The sequence below is a fragment of the Haemaphysalis longicornis genome, unplaced genomic scaffold (genome assembly GCF_048455015.1).
Source record: "Haemaphysalis longicornis isolate Haplotype H1 unplaced genomic scaffold, Haemaphysalis longicornis Haplotype H1 scaffold_6, whole genome shotgun sequence".
Lineage (NCBI taxonomy): Eukaryota > Metazoa > Arthropoda > Arachnida > Ixodida > Ixodidae > Haemaphysalis > Haemaphysalis longicornis.
Window position 1 is genome coordinate 15,438,081 of NW_027526407.1, and position 25,656 is coordinate 15,463,736.

A 25,656-nucleotide genomic window follows, 5' to 3' on the forward strand; every position below is an offset into this window, starting at 1 on the left:
GAGCAACGTTTCGCATATATCTAACCACCCTCACCTAACCTCTTCGTGCGACAATGTTATAGTAAATCACAACGAACTGTATTCGTCAAATCAGTGTGTCTATTTCAGAAGACCAGCCCACTTTCATTGTTCGATTTTTTTCTTTTTGCAGCGTGGTACAAAATATGCCTTAATGCCTCAAGGGCAATACATCAAAGAAATATTTAAACAGTTCGCTCAACCGGGACTTTACTTTCTGTGTATAATGTGCTGCAAACCTCAGAAGGTGTTCTGGCATTTCTAGAAAGTGTGGTGAGGGGGCTTGTGATGTGGGTTTCGTGAGAACATAAAACCACTCCTCGATTACTTCACTCCGAGTGCACACGTTAGAATGCTGAGCGAGTTAGCAATAGCTCTCCTACTCGTCTCATTTCGTGTACTTCACGCATCATGGAGTGAGTCATGATTTTTCTCTATCACGCATCAAGCAGTAATCGCTTAATTTTTTGAACGTTCCGGTACTTGAAGACGGTTGAAATACACAAAAGAACTTTTTACATTGCCGGGTTCTATGTGCTTTTATACAATAGATACATTTAATAATATATTTTTTTCAGAATTATTTCAGCTAAGAACAATGCATTGGGTATATTGAGTACATGCACGCACGTAAACATTTTATTTAAGTAATTAGTTTGTATTTTGAAAAGATATCTGGGGCAAATTAAGATTTTAGTGACGGTAGGGGGACAATTCTGGAGAATAAAATAAAAAACATCAATGTGCGTTCGATTGAAGGATGGTAGCATTTGCATTAAAGAAAATAATCATTGACCTCACCACCTGAAACAGCCTTGCTAAAGTCGAAATGCTTCATTCATTTTTCGTTCACATATATTTTATACAGGGACAACATTAGGTCGAATCGAATGTCCCAGACGCTTTTCGCGATTACTGGTAACAATTAAAATGGCCGGAGGGTGGAGAAAAATACTTAAAACTTGCAGCTCGACAAAACTCTCTCGTGCTAATTGGCCGGCAAATGCGCAAAAAGGTAATCTGTCAGAAAGTGCAAGTGCTGAGTCAGCACCACAAACAGCATCAATGTGTTTAGGTTCACTTAAAACAAAAGACCTTCCCAATGAAATTATAACTCCTCCTGAAATGCACGGCTTGAATCAATTCTTTGCTACCGAAGATTCTTATCTCATTTCTTCATCGAATGATCGGTATACTGCAACCTGTAGTGACGCCATCGGTAGCCATTTTCCTACGTGTACAGCCCGCGGTTCCTGACCTTACGTCGTACTCCCACAGGTTCCATACCTTCCTCCACCGTACGTACCTCATACAGCAAGCTCGTTGACCTGCACCAACATTTACCTATATCATTTGCCTCTTTGTAGCGCGCGGCACCTTGATAAGAGTTCTGGAGAATATTGTGAAATTTTTAACCTTTCTACTCCGTAACTTATGAAGGTGCATATGTGTTGAGGGTACGCCACAAATATTGTATACAGCGTCAGTACCTTCATTGACCATTTTTTGGGGGCACTAGACGTCTGAATTTCCCTTAGTCCTGCCAGATGTTCTGCAGGCGCAGTTGAAAGAACATCATGACGGCCTACCGTCCACAATGGCGGTGGCAGCGAACAGCCAGAGCTCAGAATATCTTGAAATCGGGCGTAGAGACAATTAGACTGTAAAAACAAAGAGGCTTGTCCTTGAGCTCTGAAAAAATTTCACTATTCTAGCGAAGAGAGTATGCATGATTTTAAGATGTCCAACCCCGCCTAGTGCGGTTCATTTTGTCCATTCGGCGCTTAGAAAGAGCAGTCATATTTTAGTATGACAAAGAGCACGAAAATGAAGCCGATACTCTTGCTAAGATAATTTTCAGCGCTTGGAGATAGTGGATGGTAAACGCGGAAGCTCTAATTGAAAATCTTTCTATGCGACAAAGCAACATTTCGTGTTCATTAGGGAATAAACGTGGGGCCTGTGGGGACTATTTCAAGGCGAAGCGAGCTCACCGTATTTTATTTCGTGGTGCTGCAAGTTGTCTCCACCGATAGTAATAGTAGACCTGATTACCTTGCCGTTGTTTGGCGATGTACCGGAGGAGAGATATTTATCCACTTCTGGCATGTTATTGCCAAGCCTGAAGTGGTGCTACTTTGCTGTATATTTAACAACTCTTTCGAGGTAAGCAAAATTATCTTTATTCGGATGGCTAAGCTTTCAGGTTCACGTTTCTAAGTATTTGTTCGCAGCATTATTTAAACAATTGGCTGAACTAGACGAGGTAATCCCAAATCATCAGTTGTGCAAATCGGCTATGCGTCGGAATTTTGTGTTTCTTGTGATTTCTCGTAATCATGCAAATAATTTTGTTCAAATTGTGAATTCCAAATTTTTGATAATATAAAAGCTCATTGCACCCCTACACTCTCGCGTATTTATCTGCGATTGGCCAAGCTGCGTTCACTAAATAATTTTCTCCTAATGGTGTTATGACAAAAGAACCAGGATCGCCACACAAGGCCCAATGTCCTGCGCACTGATATGAAATTAGGTTAAACAGAGGCACTCTCCACCTTGTTCCTTGCTCTGAGGATTCTTGGTATTCTAATTTTTTTGTAGTCTACTCGTTCTGGCACGGGTTACGAAACGTATTTTAGCCAAATATTTCCTGCGTTTTCTAGCGCATTTTTTCATGACGGACTCACTACCAAAAAAGTGGTGCCCAGTCTGTTCCTTCTTCCACCTTGGGCTTTTTGCGAGCCCCCCTTGAGATTCCGCTTCCCCCTTCCGACTACAGACACTTCCAAATGCGACTACCCCTGGATGCTTACTCGCCCCTTTATTGTCTCACATCTGTGAGGTCTACACTTTTCACAAAACTGCTTATTGATGCTCTTCATCTCGCGCTGCACAAAACGTGGCGCACACATTCCTCCCTAAAGGCATGCGTCCTCTTCTCTAAAGGCAAGGCACCAACCCCCAGGTACTATACAAGTATAATGAGACAATGCCTGTAAAATAGGCACCGCTGAAAGAGTTTTATCTTATTGGCATATACAGGGTGTTTCAGAGAAAACGAAGTAGTCTTTAGAAATAGACTGTGGGTGGTAAAATTGTTTGTTGTGCAAACTGATCAGGTGCCGTGGCGGCCAGAAAAAAACGTGTTCAGATTGGTATTTGGGATACGAGGGAACTTGTGCTTGATAATTAACTTTTAAATATTGCAGTTAAACATGTGATTCTAATGTAGAAATTTTTGAGGATCATGAATCAACCCGAAATCCGGCGCTAGGTTTGCCAAAATAAAATTACCCGGAAAACTCCGGCTCTGTACTTCAGGGCTCCGGACGCCCGCATCTGGAGCTTAGCGGCTGTAAAGCGCCGCGAGGTCCTTTCCCCTTATTGACGTCACTCACCGCTCTACACGTCACAAGTTCGCCGCATTACTTTTCGTTCGAGAAAAGATAAAGCCATGGCCGGGCTCTTGACCGCCGTCGATCTAGCACGGCCGTGATAAAGCGCAGCGTACATGTGACCTATGCATCTCTGGGTGATGTGAAGACGGGAGCATGGCTTTGCAGCGCTTTGCTGCCGTCGATCTCCAGATGCGGGTCTCGGTGGACTGAATGGTCCGCGGGCGATGACATCTTTGGAAATATAACACTGGTGCCATCGTCACCTGTGTTTTTAGAATAGAATATGGGATCAGGCCGGAATGAGGCAGGAAGAGACTAGGATAGATAGACAACGATAGAAGAGGAGGATAGATAGACAACGATGGAGGATAGAAAAAGGATGATAACCTAATCATAAAAAAACAAAAATAAGGAATTCAAGTGTCATGTTAGTCTTTACACGACCAGAGTCATTGTGTTTTGCGCACTGTCACATGAAACTATCCTACCGCACTCTCGCTGCGTTGATACGTGTTTGCCGAGGCTGTGGGCAGGCCATAATCGCGGCGATCGAGTTTGTGCAGCCAGTAGTTGGGCCAGCGGGGCGAAGCCGATGGCGCGGGGTTGGCCGTGCACGGCGGTGCGGAAGCCAACAAGATGGAGCCGCCATTAACCAGCCGCACCTGTATCGACTGCTCGATGATGAAAGCGGGGAATGGCGCTGGTGTTTTGTGGGTTCCCAGACCGCATGACCCGCCTCTTTTGGTCACCTCGAACCCCGATCTCTCCGTCCACCGGCTCCTTGTCTTGCTACGTTCTTTTTCATTTCCCTTCGCCTTCCTCATAATCATTTACGCCATGATCCCTGAAAACCTTATATGGGGTAGACTGGTGATCTTATACCATTTACACTTTTCGGTAAGAAGCCTAACTGCATAATTAAAAAGTTATTTAGCAAGTACAAGCTGATTGTTCCAAAACTGCCAATTGGAACTCAATTTATTGGGACGCCACGACCTCTGATAACTTCGTGGACGTAAAACAATTTGACCTACGAGAACCTACTTTTTAAATTACTTTGCCTTCCTTTTAACACCCTGTATAATGCCGTCCAACATCGCTTTCGTATATTCCGAGTCGCTTCTGCTGGCAGCATGACTGGCTGTTTTTACAACCTGGCTTGCATGTTAAAAACGAGTCTCTCACCCTTCTCGATAGAAAGGCATGTTTTCTGACCTGTCATTATTCCCCTATAACAACATTCGGAAACTCTTCATCCGTAAGCAATCACAGGGTAGACAGAATGTTGCTAATCTTGGGATTCGCTTTTTACGAAAAATTTTAATCGGGATCGGAATGCCGGCAGAACCGCTGGTGTGGTGGGAGGATCGCGAGAATTTGTGATTGGGCTCGGAAATATTGTTACGTTTTGGATATACATTTACACATATCTGATTGGGTTATGGGTGGTGCATTTTTTAAACAGTAAATTTTTCACTTTAAGATAATAGCCGATATTCTCGTTAGTATTTATATAAGGGCCATAACCTAGTTGTCTGAGGGAAAAAATTTGGATGGCTGAAGTTTGCATGGCTTTATTTTGTTTACCCGCAGCTGAGTTTTTAAAATACCAGTTTTTCAAGAGTTCGTCGGATTGGTTTGGAGGCGGGCAAACGTTATGTGAACGTGTCAATGAAGAATAATTGGTTACGAAGTGCAAAAAAATGAAGTTACCGGAGTTGACTCCCGAAGCCAAGTGTTTTAGAGCACGTTTAGATGAATAGCGAAACGGTGAACAATAAACGCTGGAGATGAGCACAAGAATTGCCATCTGCGTTATCAAGTTACCGTTAACGCCTGCAATGATGGGGCACTACCGACCTTTAACACTAGCAACAGAAAAAAACCTTCGGCAATAAACACACCTTCTTAAGCAAAGGCGCAAAAAGGTACCAAAACAAGCGCCTATACGCGACTTCAGGCACACGTACGCACAAACCCCACCCACATACACACAAAACCGGACCATAGACACCCCAACGATGTCAAGCTTTCGTTGCGCCATGTTCACGTACCAGCCATCGAGAAAGGGTTCGTTTTTTTACATTGCATTGAAGTGAGGTTGCAGACATCCCATGCGAAATTACCTTAATATCTGGCTGCCAAAGTTTATTAGGTATCAAAAGAAGCGGCAAAAGCGCATTATAACATTAGAACCAACCGGGAAGTGCATTATTAATCCGTACTATTCATTGTCTGTATTCCTATACGCTGTGGCCCGTCGCGACATGCGCCATGTCGTCAGCATAAATTGCTAATTTTGCGTGAAATATTGCATTTTTAATGCCAGTGGGTAATATCGAAAATAGCATCTGCCGTAGCACAGAACCCTGCGGAATACCAATGCGCACTTCCTGTGGGGAGGAGTTGATATCGCAACTTACAGCACTTACTGTAGATTTTTAAGGAACCTAGAAAATGAATTCAACCTTTTATCTTTGAATTCTTGCCTTCCTCATTTACAAGGATAATTTCATGATTGACAATATCAAATGCCTTTTTAGGTCTGCAAATTCAACTTAACAGGTTTCGCGTCGTTAACTGCCATGTTGATAATGTATGTGAGTTTGACTGTTGCAGCTGAAGTGGAATGCTTTGACCTAAACCGGTACCTCTCTTGGGAAAAGATTTCGTAGTTATAAGAAAATGCGTTATTTCGGTTTGCAAGAACATTTTCAAAATTATATGAGACACACTCAGAATTCAGAGTGGTCCGCAGCTGGATGGTGAGGAATTTTTCCCGTCTTCATGTATCAGAAAAACCTTAGCTATCTTTAGCGACGTTCGATAGATACCACCTAGCAACCAGTGGTTGAACGAATGACACATAATAGGGCTCAGACCTTCGACATTATTTTTAAAGACATCGAGAAGAAATTTTGCGTCAAACCACTTTTCTTCCAGCTATAGAATTATTGTCGCGTGGAGCAACTTTGCTTAGTGTCATGTTAGAAGCAACTGACGTCACACCTAGCACTTTCCCTCTTGTATTAAGAAACGGTTTGTGATGTTGCTCCGCAATGATAGTCCACCAAACCTGACTGTACTGGAATTGATAAAGGCTATGGTTGTAAGATATGTGTAACATACCGCGGTATTTTCATATATATTACCTGGGGTAATACGAAGCCTAGTGCCTTTACCAGTCGCATTCCTAATTCCGGGCCCTTTATGAATGAGGCATGTATAGTACTGTTTTTTTTTTGCGGTCTCAGTGCAGAAACACAGATATTTTAAAACCATTTGTATTGACGGAAGTATTGTTCACTATCTTCTTTACGTCGTACTTGTAGTACCAGTAACCATTCTGTTTAAGCATTTCAAACATCGGGCTGTTCAGGCAGGGGGATATTTGTTTGTCCTACAAGATTTATAGGCCCTGACACGCTTTCCGCGACGGCGTTCATAAGAGTGTGAATAAAAGTGCCAGCCTTCCTGGTAAAGTCCTTAATATAAATATATGTAGCAATATTACACAAAATACATATCCGCAAGTGTTTGTAATGTGTTAAAAAAAATCCTCGTTACTGTGCTTGGTGTTCATTCCGTCCTCCAACTTTAAAAAAAAGGAAGGCGGTCGGTAATAGATTATTTAAAAACACCCGCTGCTACGTCCCAGGCAGCACAGGACTGTTCGGCCTAAAACAGGCCGGTGTACTTTGGCCGGTGATTTTCTGTCCGGCCGTTTTCCGGCAGCCATGTTCGGCCCATGTCCAAATGTGGGCCTTTTGGCCGTATACGGCCGTACTCCCATGGCTGTTCAACGGCCAGTGTCCGTCGGCCAGTCGACCGGCTTACGGTCATACGGCCAGATTCAAGCCGTAGGGCTCCGGCCATTCTAAAGCCACCCGTGTACGGCCGAAGTACGTCCGCCGGAGGACAGCCGAGATGCGGTCGTCGGACTCCAGCCGGACTACAGCTACCGGAAATACGGCCGTGCTACGGGCATTGGAGTTCAGCCACAGTACGTTAGCTGTACTGAGGCCGGTCACTGCATGTCGCGCAAGCAGATGACTCATTCGCGCAGTGCAGAATCAGCACAAACCCAGAATTTTGGGTCCAATGAAGCCCCATCAAAGTGAACTCGCGCGCAGCCACCAGCCGTCAAGCTTTCAGCGCAGCCTTGCTTAATTACCAGCCTCAGTTGACAGCAAAATTCTTTTATTAAACAGTGCTCACAAATTGTCGTTCCTTCAATTGCTGTGCCTCATTTACTGCCGAACACAGAAAATATTCAGTTCTTTGTAGAGCTTCAATAGATGTATTGTCCAGGTCCTGATATCCTCTGTGGGGCGGCTTACCTGTAATAAACGGGGAAAGAGGAGAAGGGGGGGGGGGGGGGGGGGGGCGGCGGAGGGCGCATACTTTAGTGGGTTGAATTTCAGAGAGATAAATTGCGCCGCTTTTAGCCAATTTCTTTTAGGGCAATATTCCGGAACACTTTCATGCTATGACTACATAAACTATTTTTATAACAGTCCCTTGACCAGTTTTGATGTATATAAAACCGGCGTGAATGCCTTTACGAAGCGTTTTGGTTCTCAACAAAACACTCTGCAGCATTTAATATAACTCCTTCACAAAAAAGTATATCCAGTTTTTGCCCATTTTTCTTGCAAAGACATTTTCTACTCGATCAACTTTTCTGATGGTCTTGCGCAGGGCTGATCATAAGAAGGAGCGAACAAGTACTTTCATTTTCAATCTATTTTAATTTTGTTTTCATGAGTATACGTCCACACCACTTAATAGTCCAAAAGAGCTTAATTTTCTTATAATGTCATACTACGTTCAAAAAATTCTAGACGCGTCGCGAATGACGCCCTGCTTCAGGTGGCTGCAGTTGTATCCATTTGTTTTCACGCAAGGAAAGGCGTAAAATTAGAGTTACATAATTTGTTTCAAACCAATAACATAGCAATGGTAGCATGCATACAGGAAACCTTGCATACTGCAACGAATAGGGCAATAAATATTTTATTGGTCAAGGTTGAATGCGTAGGGTTCTCAACCCGTCGGAGGCAAACTTGCGCCTCTGGAAGTTTATATATTTATTTATTTATTTATTTGTTTGTTTATTAGTTTTTATTCATTTATTTATTCATTGTTTTATTTATATATTTATTTATTTATTTATATATATATATATATATATATATATATATATATATATATATATATATATATTTTTTTTTATTTATTTATTTATTTATTTATTTATTTATTTATTTATTTATTTATTTATTTATTCGATGTCTGCTTGCCTTTGCATGCATTACAGAAGGGAGATACATAACACTAAGCATTAAATATGAGACAAAATAACAAAATAATTCTACAAAGCGCGCTGAAAATCGTCAATATAAACAGTTAATGCAATCATACGTCGAAGATAATTACACTGCAGTATTGATGTAAAATAAAATGAATCGCGCAAGGCGTCACCTTTAAAGGAAAGTTAATAATTTGCTTTAAGCTAGCGGTCCCACTTTGCGATATGTAGAATGGCGCTTGGACATACTTCTCCCCTTCTACAACAGTTTTCGAATGATAGGTATCACGAAAAAAGTTCAACCTGTGGTTTCGTCTGTGATCTTTCACGTCCTGCCATTTCAGTTTACTTTTACTTTCTCTCATGCTAAGTTGAGCGGGCCAATTACCTAATACGAATCGCACTGACATATTCTGAATGTTTTCGAGCGTATCAACGAGCTTTTGGTGTAGGGATCCACGAAAACACATGCGTACTCCAAGATTGAGCGCACATGAGTGAAATACGGTTGTTCTTCTCAGTTAGATGGAGGTTCACTGAAATTTCATCTCAGAAAGCCAAAAACGTATGCAGCCGTAACTTTTATGGTGTGAACCTGCCTATTTGACCTCTACTCACTCCCTAAATAAACTCCTAGGTATTTATATTCCTCGGCCGTTGTCACAGCAGCATAATTTACGATATACTTATTCTATTGGAATGAAGGTTTTCTTGTAAAGGTGCCGTTAACACACTGTTTAACACCCAAAAACTTTTCTGAATCAGCACACCAGGATATTATTAAATTCGAATAAAGCTGCAGGTATACGGAATCACGTTCATTCGCTATAGTCCGGTTAACTACACAGTACTTTTGAACAGAGCTATAGGGCCAATAGTAATAACAATGCAAAAATCGATTCATTCAGTTCATAGGATGAAATGTACTACGCAGAAGGTGATATGCAACACCATCATTTGCTTTTTTGCAGTCCAAGAATATACAGTCAACCACCTTAAGCTTATCTATTGCAAGAGCCAAATCGTGCGTGAACTCAACAATCTGCGTTGAGCAAGAAAATCCTGACAAAATCCGTGTTTGCTAGGATGCTGGCGATTATGTTTACCCAAATGAGTCATATCCCAAGAGTAGCTGAGCTCACCTTCAAACATCGGAACTAAATTAACAGCTAGGCTTCGTCAGTGACAAGGCTCTGTTGTTATCCCAAATTTAAAATATTTTTTTTTCTAAATAGGCAGTCGTAAAATCCCCTGAAGTAACATAGTGCAGGGCATGAAGTTGATCCTACCAACGCACGAGCGAGTCTCTTCTACGTTTATCACCAACAACATAGTGCAACATTGCTTGTCGCAGTTTAATTGTAAGCAGAATAACTTGCGCTTTTGCTCGCACTTGCCTTTGTTTGGTGGGGAGTCCTTGTCATGGTGGCGGTTTAGCTCCTGCGTGGTGGCCGCTTGCTCGACGCCCTTGAAGGCCAGTTATTTTGGTGAACCATCTCCATCTCGGATCGGACATCTCTGGCGGGTCGATGTCTCCAATGCTCTCCATTTCTTCAGCGGGCGAATAGCCTAGAGCTGATGCGTCGACGAAGCCGGCGGCCGAGGCGTGGTAGCGGCGATGACTGGCGAGGCTTAGCTCACCCGTCGGTGTGGCACAGTCTTCTTGTGGCAATAAATGACATTTCGATGGCCTAAAAGGTTCCCTGCTAATGTCCAGTGAGTCCTTGCACCTTGCCCGTTCACCGAGAACACTCATTACTGTTTGACAAACGATGTTCGTTCATTTAAAACGTAGAAACACGGAGCGGATGAAAAACGCGTCCCCGTCGTTCGGCTCCCTAACGGCTTTTTATCCCCCCAGGAAAAAAAACGGTCAGTCTCCTTCCAAACACGTCTATGCATGAATTCTCGGCGCCCAGGCGCGAGCCGTTGTTCGGCTGTATGCCGTTTGCCGAAAAAATGACGTATAACCAGCTACCTTACGTAGGCCGGTCTCCTCTTGAACACCGGTTGCCAAATATGCTGTGGCCATTCGCTTGCCGTAATTCGGCCGAGGACAGCTAACCGAATGAAAAACGTATATTCTGGGGCCGTACGTCCGCCGGACGCGCGGTTCACCGTTGAAACAACGAATGCACGGCAGCCGCGCTCCGGCCGGTCTCCTTTCGAACACCAACTGCCGCAAGAATACGCATATTCTGTAGCCGGTTGCTTGCCGTGCTTCGGCCGATTACCGCTTCCCGAAGAAAAAACGGATGCCCTAAGGCCGTATTTCGGCCGTTCTCTTTCTCAACATCGGCAGCCGTAAGAGAACTCAATATCTGGCAGCCGGTTAGCTGCCGTTGTACGTCCGGACACGGGCGGACGGAAAAATGCCGAAGCGCTGGTTGCCGAATGTTGGCCGTTCAACGCATGATCAGTGGCTGCCAGAACCTGGAAGCTGGCCGGACATGCCAGAAAGCGGCCATAGACGGGCCGGTCTTGGGGCACACTTTCTGTGCCGCCTGGGACACTAGTGGGGTGTAATGTATGGTAAATTAGGGTGTCCGTCATACCAGTATTGCGCGTAAGCCTTTTAATTAGCGTTCACACATTAGGCTAGTCGAGCAAATACAGGTAATATTGATACCTCGGGCAACTGAAGTGGATAATTAAACCGCCAAAAATACCAGCAGATTCATAGATATTTATGATTAACGTTGACAGAGTTAGGACAAGTTTGTAAATACTAGAAACTAGATTAGAATTTAGAGGACGCTAGATTACGCCAGTTCGCAGTGGAAATTCTAGAGTGACTAAAACAGCCTCATGGTCTGCGCAGCTACTCGATACAGATGGCATAGTGGTAATGGTATACGTAGTTTTAACAAAAACTGCCGCACCCGCGCCACGACTGCGGGTATCACGGAATACAAAAACAAAAAAAAAACGAAATGGCCCGGAATGACCACATTTTATTTTTTGAACCAGTTCTCAGATAACGTTCCCACGGTGAAAGCTTGCTAATGGTGTAAAGATAGTTTTCCTATGCTCGGAGTATTACAGTACACGATGGAAAGTTCTTTGGTTTTATGACTTTGATAAGGCGGTTTTGTGGTAAAGAGGGTGCGAGATTTGGTGGTTCGCGCAAGAGATTCGATTCCGTAAGTAAGACAAACTGTCGTAAGTAAGAATGTCTGCAACTGTCACGTAAAGAACTTAGGTATTTTCGCATCTCACACTCAGGTAGATTGCCAGTTATTTTGTCGTTTTTCCTCAATACTTTAACCAACAAGTAGTTTATTTCAAGGCCAAAGGTGCTCGTTCACATAAACCCGGTCATTCGACTGAAAGCCCAGCATTGACGCATTCAGTGTGGCTTTTTATAACAAGCAGTACTTATTCCTCAGATGGTCTTGAAAGGAATGCTACAACGATGTTTGGGAGACCTTTAATTGGAACGCGGTGTAGAACAGTGATATCCTAATGTAAAATATTTACCTTTTGGAGATGTACCTAACCACAAAGGTCCTCATTCTCCGCCCCAGGAAAGCCCTTGAACTCAATACTGTTCTTTCTGATGTACAGTTTTGTATGGACCAGCTGCTTTACAATATTCTGGAACTCTTTTCAAGCGTCGCATTGCGCTCTGTCTTATTTTTGTTTCTGCAGTTGTGTAATGTCTTTTCAGAAGAGTTTCATGCTACTTTTAAAAGTAATCAAATCTTTTCTAAAAACGCTTACTGACGTTATGACAGATGCTACCACAGCGATTATAACTGTGGTGTAAGTTAGTGGCGCCCTCCTTCCGAGTTCACGCGCATTATGTGGGCCTCTGTGTTGAAATTGTCTTGTAGATGTCGTGGTTGAAAGATATACGTACTTGGAGCTTGCCAATGGCATGAAGTTAAATGAAAAAAACCTTTTTTAAGTTATAGAACTCAGGTTTTGGGGGCGAAAAATTTCAGATGAGGGCATTTCACCTCTAGAAAGCAAGGTAAAAGCAATGCTCGAGCTCCAATGAACATCGTCTTTACAATCCGTCTTAGGTCTCGCAGGAAACCATGCCACGTTTATAGATCAATATGCAGATCAAGTCGAACCGCTTCCCCTGATGCTATGGCAAGGTCATAAGTTTTGTTGTTTTCATGGTGCCAAGCGCAGCTTCAAGTTGAAAGCTCGCCTTAGTTGTTCTGCTGTTAGGGTCTTTAATCTTATCTGCATGTAGTAGTTACAACCGACGCATCTGACGTTGAAATTGGAGATGTATTCCAGCAGTAGTATGGTTCTAAGCTTAGAACAGTAGCCTTCGCGTCTAGAACGGTGTCGAAAACTGAGAAAAAATTCCTTTGTGTGGGCGCGCGAAGCGCTTGCTTGTTATTTAGCGCGTGAAAAAGGGCATTTTCCTCAGGGGTAGACGTTTCGCCCTTAGAACTGACCATCAGGTTGTAGTTGCTTTGTTAGCCAAAGGAGATGCATGTTGTAGTCCCTTGGGAATTTCACAGGGGTTAGCGAGAGTTTTCTGCAACGACTTGGACATTGAATATTGCAAGCAATCAGAAACTGTAATCGCTGACCCTTTGTACAGATTGCCAATTCAGAACTGCCAGGAACTCAGTACAATGAAGAAATCTTCCGTCTAGTGACATCAGTAGTTGATAAAGAAACTGTTCAGCTCACAACAAATGCAGATTCGATGCTTCAGAATATTGTTGAGTTTGTGTCCAAGGGATGCCACAAAGGAAAAGCGTAAGCAGCGACTTAAGAGCTGATTTTCGTGTTAGGAATGAACTTGTTACTGTAGACGGCTTCCTTATGCGTGGAGACCGTCTAGTCATTCTCAGTGTTCTTGTGCCTACATACCTTCAGTTAGCAGAATAAAATCATTACGAAGGAGTACTATTAACAGCAATATGAAAGAGAACACGGGAACGCGTGGCAAAACAACCTCGAAAGAGACGGGGAGCGGTACGTGGATAGCGATGTTAAAAACAAAGTTCGAAAGGAGGGTGCTCTTCCACTAACTCTTCGCGCTCCCACCATCTTGTATTTCTACAAAGCATGAGCTTACGTCATTTCGCCGATAATGTGGTATCGTCCGACTTCCAATAAGACGCACGGCGAGAATGCGAACTGCCGTTAGAACAGCGTCACCATTTCTACTTTGTTTCCGACGGCAGCCGCTGTGTATCACTTATACCTGGGTCTCAGGATGTTTTAAACGCGTTCCAGTGTTCCCCTTCATAGTGCTCATACTCGTACGTACTAACCAGCTCCTCCGAAAACAAAAATTATTGCCCTGAAATGGACCGTTATGTAGAAAATCATGCAAAGCCCAGTCACGTCTGTAAGCTGGCCGACAAGTCTACTACGCTGCGAGTAGCTCCACTGCAGCCAATATAGTGGCATGAGGGCCTTTAAAATTTTGGGTATGGACATTTTCGGCCCTTTAAGCGTGCCGTATCCTAGGTATCTTCAACTTTCCGTCTTAATGTTAGCTTCTTGGTCGGCTTCTGTCGTAGTAGCTTCTGCGCTCCCTCCTAAAACCCAGCCTTATCCGAGATCTTACCATTCGGTGGTCACTACACCTCACCCTTCGGAGCACTTCCACATTCTCCCCGATGCCAGGCTAATCGCATATATAAAGTCAATTTGAATTCGGACTGTTCACGTCAAAAGTATTCTAGGAAGCAGAGTTTACGACTTACGCAGCCAGCGAAAACCTTACACGCATTATCACGAAATGTGTAAGTTACGTAGTAGGCGCGATTGCTGCACAGGATACTGGTACACATTCCCAGTAGACCAAAGATTTTAAAAGGGAACCGCAAAGCATGATAATCGGCACCCCAGCTGACAGAATAGAACTAGCGCCGTTTTCGAAGTTAATAGGCGTAAGACAGCTGATACACGGAAGTATGATATGGACAGGATCGAGCATGCTATAAAGAACGGTGGCAGCCTGAAAGCCGTGAAGAGGCGTCTAGGCATCGGGAAAAATCACATGTATGCACTTAAAGGCATGCAAGGCAATGTCATCACAAATACGGATAAAATAGTTCTAGTAGCCAAAACTATAGAGATCTGTACAACTGTTTCGACATCCCGGAAAATCCCGAATGAGGAAGTAGTTCAAAGTAGATAGACATACCACCAGTAATGACAGAAGAAGTAAAAACGGCTTTGAAAGAAATGCACGGGGGTGTAGCACGTGGTGAGGATCAGATAACAGCAGACCTCTTGAAGGATGGTGGGCAAATTGTACTAGAAAAGTAGGCAAACCTGTATACGCATTGCCTAATAATTGAGACTGTACCGCAATCTCGAAAGAAAAGGAACATCATCCTAATTCATTAGAAAGGTGACATGAACAACTTCAAAAATTACAGGCCGATCAGTTTACCCGCAGTGGTCTACAAGGCAGTAACCAAGGTAATCGCTAACAGAATTTCTGTCACCTTAGATTTCAGTCAACCCAATGAACAAGTAGGGTTTGGTAAAGGCTATTCAACAAGAGACCATATTCGCACGATCAATCCGGTGATATTGACACATAGACAAAGAGAACGCAGCTGTCGTAAAGGAAAAACAGGTGTATTGGAGCGAACTTGTGCTCCCCTAAGAACACAAAGAACACACAGGCGGCGAAACAGCAGTCAACAAATAGACGTGCATAGGCGAATCTCGGAAAATCGAATTCCGCAGCGTCGGCTCTGCAAGGGTATACATTTGGGCGCGAGTGTTTCTGGAACCGTTGAGTTACATCTAAAACAAAGACGATTATTCTAGGCTGTTCACGTTAGTTGGAAACGCTATCCCTATGAGGAGAGATAACACATGCGGCATAGAAAGAATGGAACACGGGCTTCCCTTGGCGCACAGATAAAACATAGCGACTCAACCAGGCGGTAAAAGCAAAACGTACTTAAACAAACCCATTGCATGGTTCACAGCAGTACACCACACTCTAAGAGTGCATCGACCAGATGCTAACATAAGCGACAGTGCGAAAAAAAATGTCTGTCATCGCGCGTAAAAAAACCTTAAGCGAACCACATGGACGACTCCGGGCCGCGTGCATCGTCATGATGTTACGGAATCACCATCGGGGATCCCTTCGTACGTAAGTTGGCCAACACGTTGTAGAATCGGGTAGGGTCCGAAATACCGTCATAGAAAATTATTACTGAATGCATGTCGTCGGATGGGAATCCAAACCCACATACGATCGCCTGGGCGGTACTCGGCGTCTCCGCGTCGGAGGTTGTAGCGTTTCGCATCCACCAGCTGCTAGTCCGTTGTGCGAACTCGTGCAAGCTGGAGGGCCTCCTCCGACGTTGAAGGTATCCTTGGACGTCGGTGTTGAGGTCGTCTTCTCCCACGTGGCGAAGCATAGCGTCCAGCTTCGTAGTCGGCCGTTTTCCATAGACAAGCTCGAACGGTGTCATCTGCATAGTTTCCTGCATAGCCGTGTTGTAAGCAAACGTGACATACTGTAGCACTTCGTCCCAGATCTTATGTCCAACGTCGGTCGACGTACATAGACAGCATATCCGCGATCGTCTTGTTCAGACGTTCCGTTAGTCCGTTCGTTTGGGGGTGGTACGCTGTCGTTCTTCGGTGATCCGTGTTGGTGAAGCGTAAGATTCCTTGCATCAGCTCCACAGTGAAGTCCGTTCCGCGGCCAGAGATTAGCACTTGAGGGGCTCCATGTCGCAGCACAACTTGGTTTATGAATAACTTCGCGACTTCTTGTGCAGTCATCCTCGGACGAGCGGCTGTCTCTGCGAAGCGCGTTACGTAGTCCGTCGTACGACAATCCATTTCTTGAAAGGGCCTCAATTGGACGGCGAATGGCTGCAGAAGTCCGGTGGGTCTTGTTGGCAGCGTTTTTTGTCTCTTGCAGTCAAGGCAACTTCGAACGCTGTGGTTGACGTCGGATGTAAGGCGGGGCCAGGCGGCGAAGCAGCATTCAACAAAGTGACGAGCGTAGGCGAATATCGGTGCATCGAATGCCGCGGCATCGGCTCTGCGGGAATTTACCTTTGCGCGCGAGTGTTTCTGGAATAGTCAAATTGCATACAGAACGAAGATTATTCTAGGCTGTTCACGTTAGTTTATAACACTCTCCCTATCAGAAGAAATAACACATGCCTCATAGAAGGAAAGAATGGAATACGCGCCTCCCATGGCGCACAGGTAACACAGACGGGCTCAACCCGGGCGGTAAAGGCAAAACATAAATAAACAAACCCAATGCATGGTTCGCGGCAATATTTAAGTGCACGGAGTATGCTCAAACCCTATTTATAGCCTTCGTTGATTACGAGAAAACATTTCACTGGGTAGAAACCTCAGCACTCATTCAGGCAGAATTGTTGCCCGAAAGTTATATGCAGAAAACTAAAGTATAGTTTAAAAAACTCTGGAGAGCACAGCGTTTTGATATAGGTGGTAAGGCAGTGGAAGTGGTAAGCGATATATCTACTTAGGTTAAGTGGTGACCCCGGATTATAACCACGAAGCAGAGATAATTAGAACTATAAGAACGGGGCGGAGTGCATTTGTAAGGATATCCCAGATAATGAATGGCAGCCTACCATTGCCACTGAAGGTGAAAGTATATGACAGCTGTATCTTACCGGCACTCACATACCGGGCAGAAACTTGGGGCCTCACTAAGAGGGTTCAATGTGAATTGAGGGCAACTGAGCGAGGAATGGAACGGAAGATGAGAGGTGTAACATTAAGGGGGAAGAAGAAAGTTGAGTGGCATAGAAAACAAACGCGGGTTAAGGACATGTTAGTAGATATTAAGAAGGAGAGATGGGTGGGAGAAGGGCAAATAATGCGAGCGCAATATAGCCGTTGGTCATGAAGGGTAACCGGGTGGATACACAGGGAAGGCAAGCGGGGCAGGTGGTGACAGAAAGTTAAATGGGCAGATGAGATCAAGAAGTCTGCGGGGATAAATTGGTCGAAGTTAGCACAGGACCGCAAGAATTGGCGATGGACGGGTGAGGCCTTTGCCCATGCAGTAGATCGGCTGATGATGATAATGATCCTTGGTATCTCACTACATTATTCAATTAATATTCAAAGTGGCATTAGGTTCTCGGCACGAATTCCATTTTTTCAGAGGATGCCGTTAAATTGTTGGACTGGTCTTTCAGCCTGAAACGGCTCCCAGAGGCATTGGTTACGGACAATGGTTCACAATTTGTGTCCACAACCTTCTGCAACATGTCCTGGGATTAGGTATCGAAAGAGCAGAAAACGTGTAAGCTATATTTTGAGAAAAGAAAAGGGGGCAACAGACGGATAAAGGCCAGAGCTGTAGTCTAAATTAAGTTTCACTGAAAGGATTCCTTAAGTATAGTCAGCCTCTTACAGTGCAGGCCAAAATGGCGCCTCCACTTTCATGTTGAGTGATGGAGAGACTTGGAACGCATCCGAACTAACAATCATACCGAAGAATTTTGGCCCGGCACAACATCCTTCGGGGAATGCTAAACTCTCTCCTAGCAATAAAGAATTTTCGTACTCCTACTCTGAATAAAACATTTCTGGCAGTCAGTCCTTTTGTTCACCTTTTCCGCATGGGTCCACTCCCAGGTTAGACGTCCCTGATCCGTCCGTGCTCTTCGTGTGCAAGGTCCGAATCGGTTGTTCCCCAGATAACGTTGGGATGCCAGGAGGGCTCTTTGGAGCAATACTTTTCAAGTACCCAACTAAGCAATACATCAAAAGTAGATCAAGGAGTGTCTGGGTTTTCAAAGTTTGCCGACATGGGTCACACTACACCAAGTTCCTCCTGCACTTCTACGCGACCACGCCGTAATACGAAGTGACTTCAGTACCTTAGTGTGCCTTAAGTAGCGAACGTAAAATTTCTTATGATGCTATGGCTCTCGTTCCCCGCCTTGACATCACAGGAAAATTTTCTTGCGTTTTTTTTACTAGGTTGTTTTTAAAGATGTAATATCGTGTTTTGTGGTCTTGTCAGTGCGACTCCCAGGAGTGTGTGCGGGAACAGATGTAGTGCTTCTTCTGCTGCTCGTGCTCTATTGAGCCAGCGACGTTGTGTTGACAATGAGACTGTGTTTAGGCTGTCTTCCATTTCAATGGGGGGATGAAGGGGGGGGGGCGATAGGGGTATAAAACCCTCCTTCGAGGCGAATTAGCACTAGGTGTGTCTCTGTGCTGAAAGTGTATGATAGATGTTGTTTTTGAACGACGAACGGGGTTGCAGCTAGCCAAGATGTTGTTTTTGAACGACGAACAGGATTACAGCTAGCCAATTACGAGTGTACGCGGCCCTTCGTGGGTCTTCATGAATAAACGGTCGCTTATCGGCTGAGTCGGTTGTTAGGGCTTCAGCACTTCAGGACTTGTACTCCTTGCTCGTGCCACGGACGGTGCCAGCACGCCGTCACGTCTGGCTCCAGTTGCCAGGCCGTTGTCTTCGGCAACCGAACGTTCCACAACTATGACTTTGCTAGAAACGCTCCTGCTCTTCACCTCGGTCTTGAGGTCGGCCATCGCCGCCATAAACTTTATTGTCAGATCAACCGAAACCATAGTTACACTGTGATACCCGGAGTTTTTTCGCCCTAGCCCTTAGTGAAATCTGCGAGCGCATCAGCTATGGCAACAATTAAAATGCCGAACACTTCACCGGAGCGTAGGCATAGCACCTTCTCAGGGAAGAGCAGCGACCGCACTAAATGATTGCCATTGAAAATAACGGCGTGTGAGAGCTAACTTACATTGAATAGGTTGGCATTTAGAGTAAGTGGATTTCCCGGCTGCCTGGCCTACTGTGATACAGACGCTTGCAATGAGTTCTGAGCTTTTGTCTTTGAAGCAGTCTTATTAAAAGGGGCTTTCTTCTGGTTGCCAAGTATATATTGAAGGAATTTATTGGACACTATCTGCCATACTGTGGATTTTTTTGAGCCCATAAACTACCATGCCCGTAAGATGCGTCTGAAACGAGGCGGTAACTTTCGACAGGCGCATGCCGGCGTTTCTACCTCGTTTTTGGCACTGCTGCTTTTCCGCATCAAGGATAAATAGTGCAAATTACATACAGCTTCAGAACAAAATAGTCGTGGGCGCCCACAATATCACTAAAATATTTCGATTCAAGTATTTTTACGGGGTACTCAATGTGTGCAAAGACCAAACCAGAATCATTAGGAAAATAAATTTTTATTCAGCGCCCACTCCTAGTATAAAAATGAAAATCCTGCAACATGTTCCGAGAAGCCTGATGGCTATTGGGCTAACACACCAATTTCTCAATGCGCACAACATCCCACGACATTCCGCATTACATATTCAACGATTCATTGTACCACCTATACTATAGTAGAAAACGGCGCTCCACCATGGCAGAAGGCTAGACAGATGCCGTAATACGGAATAAATATACCTGAATTCACAGTACATCTGCTCTACAAATACGCCCCTACAGATACAGATACTGTTCGAATAGCCGCCACCTGTGTCAGCAGCCCAAACCGAATCCATACTATAAGGTCAAATAGGAAAAAACCAGAAAAATGCAAAAAGGAGCAAAAATGTTTTTATAGCCCCTGCCATTGCCAGATTTTCAAGCTGAAAACCTAAAAATCGCAAAACCCATACAATTTATGTGGGCAGAGTGCACAGTAACTATTTACCCAACACTATAAACAGGCCTGCATGCAATGGCCCAACGAGCGCATCGGCAAAACAGCTAACGCATTTGGAATCAGCTACAAATCAAGTAGCCCAATCAAAATCACGAGGCCACCCGGTTATGTATCTCTAGAGGGCTATCAACATTCCCATGACTAGGCTGGAGCCTAACTTCCCGCAGCTTACAACCTCCACATAAATATTTATACTCTCAAAATACAATTATAATCTGGAATTCTCACGTTCTGCAAAGCAACGCCAAATAAATTCAAACGCCCCATACCCAAGTGCCAAAAAGAGGATCACACTCCACTTTGGTCAATTCAAGCGAAACAATTTCCCACCACTAAGGAATACACAAACTTTATTAAAAGCCCCTGCAGCACTTACCATCGGCTGCTACGAATACATTTTTGGGTGACGTCTATTGTCTCAGCAATCTCCTCCCACAACAATTATAAAAATCCATTCCTATCACCGAAACTACGCGCGATGAGAAATCGCGCATAATCATTCCCTCTCAACTCAACCACGCACAACGCGACGAAAGCTGCACCGTCGCTCCCGAGAGGGGGGCAGCTCCCATCATTTTCTTCCGCGGCCTTCGACATATCACAGGCCGTGTAGTTTTCTCTTTTTTGGACAACGTGTATGGGTCTATTTTCATTGTGTTGCCACAAAAAAAGCGATATGCGTGCCTGCTCAAAAGCGCCCCCTCAGGCCCCTAAGGCGTTTTTCAAGTCATAAACGTTTCTTGTCGAGTGACCTGGTTGAAAGGGAAGTGTTCAGCTCATCACTCAAAGTGCGCGCGCACTAAAATACAAAAGAAACGGCAAAACTGTGCCTAAAGGTTCAAGCATGGAAGAGGTTCGTCCACAGCGCCGACGACGGCGAAGGTCACAGGAAATGCGTGAAATTAGCCGTGAAGTTGACCACTGACAACCGATCGGACAGCCATGGCCTCAGTGACGTCGTTTAGGCCATGCCAGGGATGCATATATGAACTGAAGACAGCGCAGTTGTTTTTTTCGCGTCTTTGAGAGCTAGTTGCGCGCTCACCCCTTCACGTGCAAGAGTATTCTTTGGCTCAGGTATTCCTGGCAGTGTGATCTAAACGTCACGCAGGTTTACTTGCGCTGCTTAAAGAGTGTTGCAGGGTCCCTTTAAACTCAATACCAGAACCTGCGCCCCAGAATTAATCAACTAGCCACCTCTTCCATGTTGCAGCATGGCGTGACCAAATTCACAGATGCCCTGTAACAGAGTAGGATGTTGTATAGCGCCGGCGTTGCCTCGTCCCCAACAATTCCCAATATAGCATCCGTCACCCTGAACACTGAAACCTTTGGCTAAGGGCAGCCACCAAACTGTAGAAATATACAAAAAATAAAGTGATATTCCTGGCTCTACACATCACTACGGCCTAAGTCGCCCAAATTTACTCAGCCCCTGCCCTACAAAAATGTTCTCCCTAGCAACCAACTCCACATCACCCGGGGTAATCCACTCCACCGGTGAAGATTAGAGCATGTGCTGCCACCCCTGCGCACTTAGCGGATTGCAAAATAATCTTTAGGTGCGGAGCCAGGTTATAAATCGAACGTAGCGCAGAAAGGCATCAGACAGCTTGGAACACTTGATGTTCCACACTTTCCGGAAGTAAAACATTGTAAAAATATCGATACAGTCCAGGAATAAGACAGAAGCCAGCATGCTAAAACATATTTCAGTACTCTGTAATGTTCTTTACAGAATGCTTACAACAGGTGTGCAAAACATTCGATTCTGAACAGGAGGGCATAAGGTTTGATGGAGAATACCTCAGTAATCTCAGATTTGCTGACGATTATGCCTTATGCTAAGAACCTCGGGGGACGAATTTCACAGCGCGATTGCCGCACTGGACAAGCAGACTACAGTCGTGGGCCTGAAACTTAATATGCAGAAAGACTAACTCAATAGCATCGGGAGAGCACAGCAGTTTCATATAGGTGGCCAGGCAGTGGAAGTGGTAAGCGAATATGTCTTCTTATCGAAAGTAGTGACTCCGGATCCCAACAATGAGGCCGAGGTAATTATAGGGTTAAGGTTGGTGTGGAAAGTGTATGACAGCTGCATCTTACGCGGTACTCACCTACAACGAAGAAACTCGGAGGCTCACTAAAAGGGTTCGACTTAAATTGGTGACGCCTCAGCGAGCAATGGAACGGAAAATGATCGGTGCAACATTACGGGACAAAAAGAGAGTGGTGTGGGTCAGTTAACTAACACGTGTTAAGGACTTTTTAGTAGAAATTAAGAAAAAGTTTGGTGTGCGAAGGGCATGCGAAGGCAAGGGGACCATTGGTCATTAAGAGTACCAGAGTTAATCCCTTGTGGAGGGAAGCGTGGGAGGTGGCGGCAGAAAGTTAGAGCGGTCAATGAGATCCAGACGTTTGCGGGAATAAGTTGGTGGCAGTTAGCACAGGAATGGGATAATTCGAAATCTATGGGTGAGGCATTTGCTCAGCAGTGGGCGTAGACTAGCTGACGATGATGATGATGATGATTATGGGTTATCGTATTTTATGTGCTGTTCTCTCAAATTCGAAACGTTTCTGTCAAGATAACGCTAGTGTGGAGTGTTATAAATGGCCGGTACCTAGGTGTGATAGACACGAGGCACCGCTTTAAGGCACACTAACTGCTCACTGATAAAAAACGAAAACTCAAAAATACCTTGTAAAGGAAAGTGTGTTCTTTGCCAGAGGAATAGTACAAAAAGATACTTGTCGGAGCTCCCGCCGCGCCAAGCATCAGCATCATATAATTAGCATCATATTATATCTTGTCGCGAGATGAAAAAAATAATGTTAGGAAAAATGTTATCGCCTAGAGCGACATGATAAAAATTAAAAACAAAAGCGGTGTTTCGATGCTGTAGGGCGAAAAATATTCTGAGCAAGCCACATTGCACAAACGGCCCGAGAATTACGACCTCGTTATTCCGTTAGGAATTTTTAAGAAAGAGGCCACTTGGACGATGACGAACCAGTGAAGTATGAAGGTGTTTTACCAAACGTCAACAATAATGCTGACAATAATGTAATAGAAACCATATCTTGCAAAATGCACCACAGATGCAATGTGACCCCTCAGCAGAATGCTGACACCCGTCAGTGTAGAAAACTGTGGTGTTGTAGTGCGGTGGTCCGCGCACTCGGGAGAAACAAACTGGAGCACCTAAAAGCCGCCGTGGGCTAACGACTACTGATTGTTTATTGGGCAATGTACTTCTATACACGACATGAAACAGTGCTAGATCACAGCGCCACCCTGATGATATGCCTGAGCATTCTATCGAGAAAGGCCTGAAATAGGTAATGCAAACGGAGGGCGATATGTGGGCAGAAGAGATAAAGGTGTATTATGTGACAGTTTGAAGTTATCACCTGCGATATGCCTCGTACGTGAATAGAGAAGAAAGAGGGGGAAGTACTCGCCTCCTCGAATGTGGCAGTGGGCGATAGTGGCGGTCTATGTCAGTTTAGCTGTTAGACGGTAGGCGTGTAGCAACTCGCGTTCGGAAATGCTTGTGGGAATCCCTGGAAGAGAACTTAGCCTAACCACATGGCGATAATCTGGGTATCTTCACGGAGTTTTTCACATATCATGAACGCTAGAACCTGTGCGAAGCCTGCCTAAAAGATGCGGCATGCACATTGCAAGTCTGTAATAACGTTTACGGCAGGTTGTGTTCCACACGTGCTCCCAGCGTGGAGAATGGTAAGTGCCTTAGCTGTGTCGGGTGAGGGGCGAAGGTAGCAAGCCGTTGCACCACCCCTCCTTGTGGGGTGCCTTCATTGCATTAATAAGCAGCGAGGTGAAGACCTATACAGTATCTGTGTAACGGACGTTCTCCTTAGTTTGGTAGCGTTTGGCGAGGTTGCGATCCGGAGCTTTTCAGCCGCGCTTGCTGTAGGTTGGGTGCGTTTATTTCGGTATCGGTGCCACTCTGACACCCCGTCTAATGTAGGGTGGGAATGGCCAAGAACCCAGAAAAAGAGAATCTCTAGCGCAGAATGTAAGTAGGGTTCACTTAAATTTTTTTTCACGCAATTATAGCAGCTAGAAATTACCTCCGCCGAAAGAAAGAAAACCTGTGTGGGTTACTTCGTATTTTCTAACACCGTTATGCAATCTGCCTGTGGAGCATGTCTGATATTGACAAAGTCTTGGGAGCTTCTTAATTTACATTGCCTTATTTTATTGTAAAGTGTAAAGTTATATAACGCAAGCTATTGGAGGGACTTTCCTATGACCTGTTAATAAACGAAGAAGATTCAGTCACTTCTTTTATGTGCTTTTGAACATGCCCAATCTGTTATACCCTGATATTCCCTGATACGGGTAGGGTAGTTTAAGAAAAACAGTTCATCCGCCTAATTGTAACATTCCAAATGTATTCTTTACGCAGTACCAAATGGAGCGGAAGTCGTGTTCCCTCAACTATATGAATCTCGTGACCAGCTTGGAGCAAAAGTATTAAAAGTCAATGACAAACTCACCCTCAATCTAAAAAAGGGTTCCATTGCTCATGATGAGTTCTTCATACAGACTTATCGCCAAGGTGTACCCCTTCGTACCTACGTGAGTATTCTTTTATAATGTTTTAATAGGAAAACAGTGCATCAATAATGCTGTCACCGAACGGAAGCTGTTGAGCCCGCAACCACCGACATTAAATAATTAAAGGGCTTTCAACGTATTATTACGTGGCTTTGTGCAGGAGTTACATTTGGACAGGATAAGGGATGAGGAAGCATGGCAGGGTATTATGGTGGAGCAGTGGGGGAAGACAAGGTGCGTTATCGAACGGATGCGTGCTACCTCTGTAACTTCGTTTCCTGTGACTTGTGTAAATAACCTAAATACGTGTGAATACACCACCACTTTTCAGCAAACCTCGTAACAACTTATGGTCGAGGTTTCAATGTGATCCCCCTTGCAAGCTTCTAAAACATAAAGCTACGCAGCGGACGCCACATCGGTCTTCAGTCCATCTCGCCCAACGTAGAAGCGGCACCAACAGCACCCGTAAACATTGTGTCCCAGCCCCGAGGTACTGGTACGTTTATTTACACAGATATTGACATTAAGGATTGGCTCACCGTGTCGGAGCTTTCCAGCGCCCAGAACAGCTGGGACAACACAGTGATGCTCGCAAACACCTTTTACTACCTGAACAGACTGGCCAAGACCTGGTTCGAGACCAACGACGAA

The 25,656-nt window shown here is 44.6% G+C and overlaps 1 protein-coding gene across 1 annotated transcript in view; it reads left to right on the forward strand.

The window, feature by feature from the left end:
- The first annotated feature begins 351 nt into the window (after positions 1-351).
- The window catches only part of LOC144142918 (venom metalloproteinase antarease-like TtrivMP_A), a 78,274-nt gene continuing 52,969 nt past the window's right edge, over positions 352-25,656 (forward strand). Inside the window, exons 1-2 of the mRNA XM_077674754.1 lie at positions 352-434; positions 24,851-25,023. Coding sequence (XP_077530880.1) covers positions 371-434; positions 24,851-25,023 — 237 coding nt within the window. The 5' untranslated portion in view covers positions 352-370. The remainder of the gene's footprint in view (positions 435-24,850; positions 25,024-25,656) is intronic.